At 59.8% G+C, this 3197-nt stretch overlaps 1 protein-coding gene across 1 annotated transcript in view; it reads left to right on the top strand.

Annotated features, from left to right (window-relative positions):
- Positions 1-1296: 1296 nt before the first annotated feature.
- Positions 1297-3197, top strand: part of LOC103775319 (tumor necrosis factor receptor superfamily member 16) — a gene marked incomplete at its 3' end in the record, with an annotated part of 4826 nt that continues 2925 nt past the window's right edge. The window contains exon 1 of the mRNA XM_008942763.1: positions 1297-1433. Coding sequence (XP_008941011.1) covers positions 1331-1433 — 103 coding nt within the window. The remainder of the gene's footprint in view (positions 1434-3197) is intronic.

Here is a 3197-nt window from a genome sequence, read left to right as displayed (position 1 = left end):
GGCACGGCCGAGCAGGGGAGAGATGCTGCCAGCGATGGGGCGGTGGGGTGAGCTCCAGCCGGGTCCAGAGGAGAGGAGAGGCATTCAGCCAAATCCAGCCCCTTCCTCCCCCCCAAACCCCCTTCCCAGCTGTCATTTGGGGGTGCTGGCAATCCCCCCCACCTCACCGCACCCCACCCAGCCGGAGCCCAGCACTGGAGCTGGCTGCCAGGCTGGGCTGGCGAAGCTGTGCCAAGGAGGAGAGAGCTGGAAGCAGCGCCGGGGAGGGGAGCACACGCTTTCAGGCGCAGGGTAATTGGAGCACTTTGTCATTCAGATGCCTATAATTGGCGCTCCATTGTCTCCGAGGGCCGGATGCTGCCGGATGATGCGCAGCGAGTTCATAACGCCGCATTGTGCAAAGCGGCGGCCAAGGGGCTGACGAGGCAGCCAGCTGCACGGGGAGGGGGGAAACTCCTCCACGCCTCAGCCGAGCTCCGTCACCCCCCCAAAATCAGGCTTAGTTGGAAGGCGAAGGGATGGGCTAACCCTAAAACGCACCGGAGGAGCGGAGGGTGCAAGAGGAGCCCCGGCAGAGCTCGGGTCACCTCGAGCATCTCAGCATCCCGCACCACAGGGTCTTTTTTGGGGACCTGCATCCTGCTCCCCAAGCTGCAGACGTGCAGGGTGGCTCTGCCCCCACCACCCCTGGCACGTTCATTGCTTCCAGATGTGATGACAGGTTTTATCAGCAGATACACTTACTTCATCAGGCAGTAAATGTTGGTGAAGCTCTGGGTGCTCCCTTCAAAGTCTTTGCTGCGACGGTGGGGGGTGATTTCTGACCCTCCCCAGACACCAAGGGCGCTGGGCAGAGCTGCCACCCCAGTTTTCCAGAGCCTCCATGGCAGGCAGGGCTCCTCGATGCCAGCCCACGGGCAGTGCTCTGCCTTCCCCTGGGCTGGGAAGTGCTGAACCCTTCAGGGTAGCAAAGCATCCTTAGAGGAGACAGCTCAGGTGAGCGACAGGAGCAGACAACACTAACACTGCAGAAAAACCCACATCCCTCCCCAAAATACCCACCAGCTGGGGCTGTGGAGACTGTCCTCACCTCCCTCCAGCTGTAAAACTTGCAGGGGCTTCCCTGAGGGGTGAGTTTTGCACAGGGAACTCATTTCTCCCAAGAGCTGTATCAAACACGAGCCCCCTTAACCCCTACCCCACAGCAGGACCCTGCACCACACTACACCTGCCCCTGCAGGGAGGATCCCCTAACAAAGGGGTCACCCCTGGGCTCTGTTTTCTCTCCCAGGGACCCGCCTGGGGCTCCAAGGAGAAGTGCCCCACCAAGATGTACACGACGAGCGGGGAGTGCTGCAAAGCCTGCAACCTGGGCGAGGGGGTGGTGCAGCCCTGCGGGGTCAACCAGACAGTCTGCGAGCCCTGCCTGGACAGTGAGTACCCACTGCCCTCTGCACAGCACCCCCCGGGGGCTGGCACAGGGGCTGGGGGGGTTTCAGGGACCGGGGGTGTCACCAGGTACTGCAGTCTCCCCACGTGCATCCTCTTTGCCCCCTGGAAGTGCTGCCCGGGCAGGATTTGTGCTGTTTGGTTCTATCCCAGGCACATCCCTTGCACAGAGCTGCTCCCTGTTGCCCTCAGCCTTGCCTGGCCACCCATCTCTGCCACGACAGCCAGAGCCCCAAAGCTTCTGCCCTACAAACCCCAGTCACAGAGGCAGCATCTCCCCCTGCTTTGGGACCCACTGGTGATGGATAATTTTGCAGATTCCCCCTTCCAGGGCTGTTCTGCTCCCTGGCTACTGACTCACAGCCAGTGTTTGCCTCTGAATTATCCCCCTCCCCACGCTGCCTCCACCTTGGTCTCTGACCCAGCCACAGGGATGTCTCTCAGTCACTCACCTGTATGATTTTGTTTTCAAAGCTAGGAAAAACTGCAAAATAAAAGCAAGCTTGAGAGGGGAGAAGCAGATCCTGTAGGTCCCCAGGAGGGAGGGGAACAGTTTTCTCCTGGCCAGCTCCAGGCACCTCTTGCCTATGTCAAAAGCTTCATAAATGTCGTGCAGAGATGTGTGCTGGAGACCTGCATAAATGCTTACAGATGAAGTGGTCCAACTAGTGCTGTTTAAACAACGCCACGATAGGCATAAGTAATCTAGCCTTCAAATTTACTGCTGCAAACCCTTTGAAGGCCTAAGGACGAGTGTTTGGAGTCAAAGCTGTGCCAGCCAAGCCCAGATTGCTGCGGGGATGTGATCTGAGAGGGGGAAGGGACAGAGCCTGGCTGTGGGGGAGCAAAGAGGAGGCAAAGAGCAGGGGGGGGAGCAGCAGTCTAAGCAGAGCAGGGGACGGAGCAGTGTCAGGGCAGTGCTAAAAATACCTCTGCTTCCCTGCAAAATCGATGAGCAGCACTTACACCCCCCCACACACACACACCCCGTGCCTGGCTGCAGGGGCTGAATCCCCCCCTGGCTGCTGGGGAGGAGGGGGGGATGACCCTGCGGGGTGGGCTCGCTCCTTCCCAGGCTCTGAGAGGCTCAGACACATCTTGCTGTGAGGTCCAGGGTGCCCACTGTGCCACCCACCCATCCACGACCCCTCCCTGCAGGGATCCTGGCCGGGGTGTCAGGCTCCAGCTCCCTGGAACGTGCAGGGCTGGAAATCCAGAGGGTCCCTTTGTGTTCCTGGGGATGCTCTGACAAGGTTTCCCAAACTCCCTGCACCTCCAGGCTGGCAGATGGCTTGTTTCCCTGATGGCTTTGTGGGAACTGAAGGGGTGAAGGGAATTTCCACCCTCCCTGGAGGACAAAGGATGTAGAGATTAAGGAAGGACCACGACCATGACCTGGGTGAGGTGCTGGAAGCCAGGGTGTGGGTGCAAGAGCCACTGCCCTGCCTTCCACCCCAGCTCCTCCTGCCCAGCCCCGTGTTGCCCCAGGCCAGGCAATTGCATTTATACTGGGGGATTAACATCAAGCAACGGCCCCTTGGGTCAGGGAGCTGAGCTGGAAAGAACCAGGACAAAAACATCTGGGTTTTCCTTCCCTCCCCGAGGGGGTGAGAGCAGCCAGGAGCAAAGGCTGCAGCCCTGAGACTGAGACCAGAGTCTCAGGGCAATGCTGTGTGCTCTGCTTAGCTTTGCTGCTGCTGGACCAGCAAGGCTGAGCACTTCTGGCCTCCAGGCAGCTGCTAGTCCCC

This window comes from Merops nubicus, unplaced genomic scaffold (assembly GCF_000691845.1).
Source record: "Merops nubicus isolate BGI_N331 unplaced genomic scaffold, ASM69184v1 scaffold33676, whole genome shotgun sequence".
NCBI lineage: Eukaryota > Metazoa > Chordata > Aves > Coraciiformes > Meropidae > Merops > Merops nubicus.
This window is presented reverse-complemented; position numbering and strand designations above follow the sequence as displayed.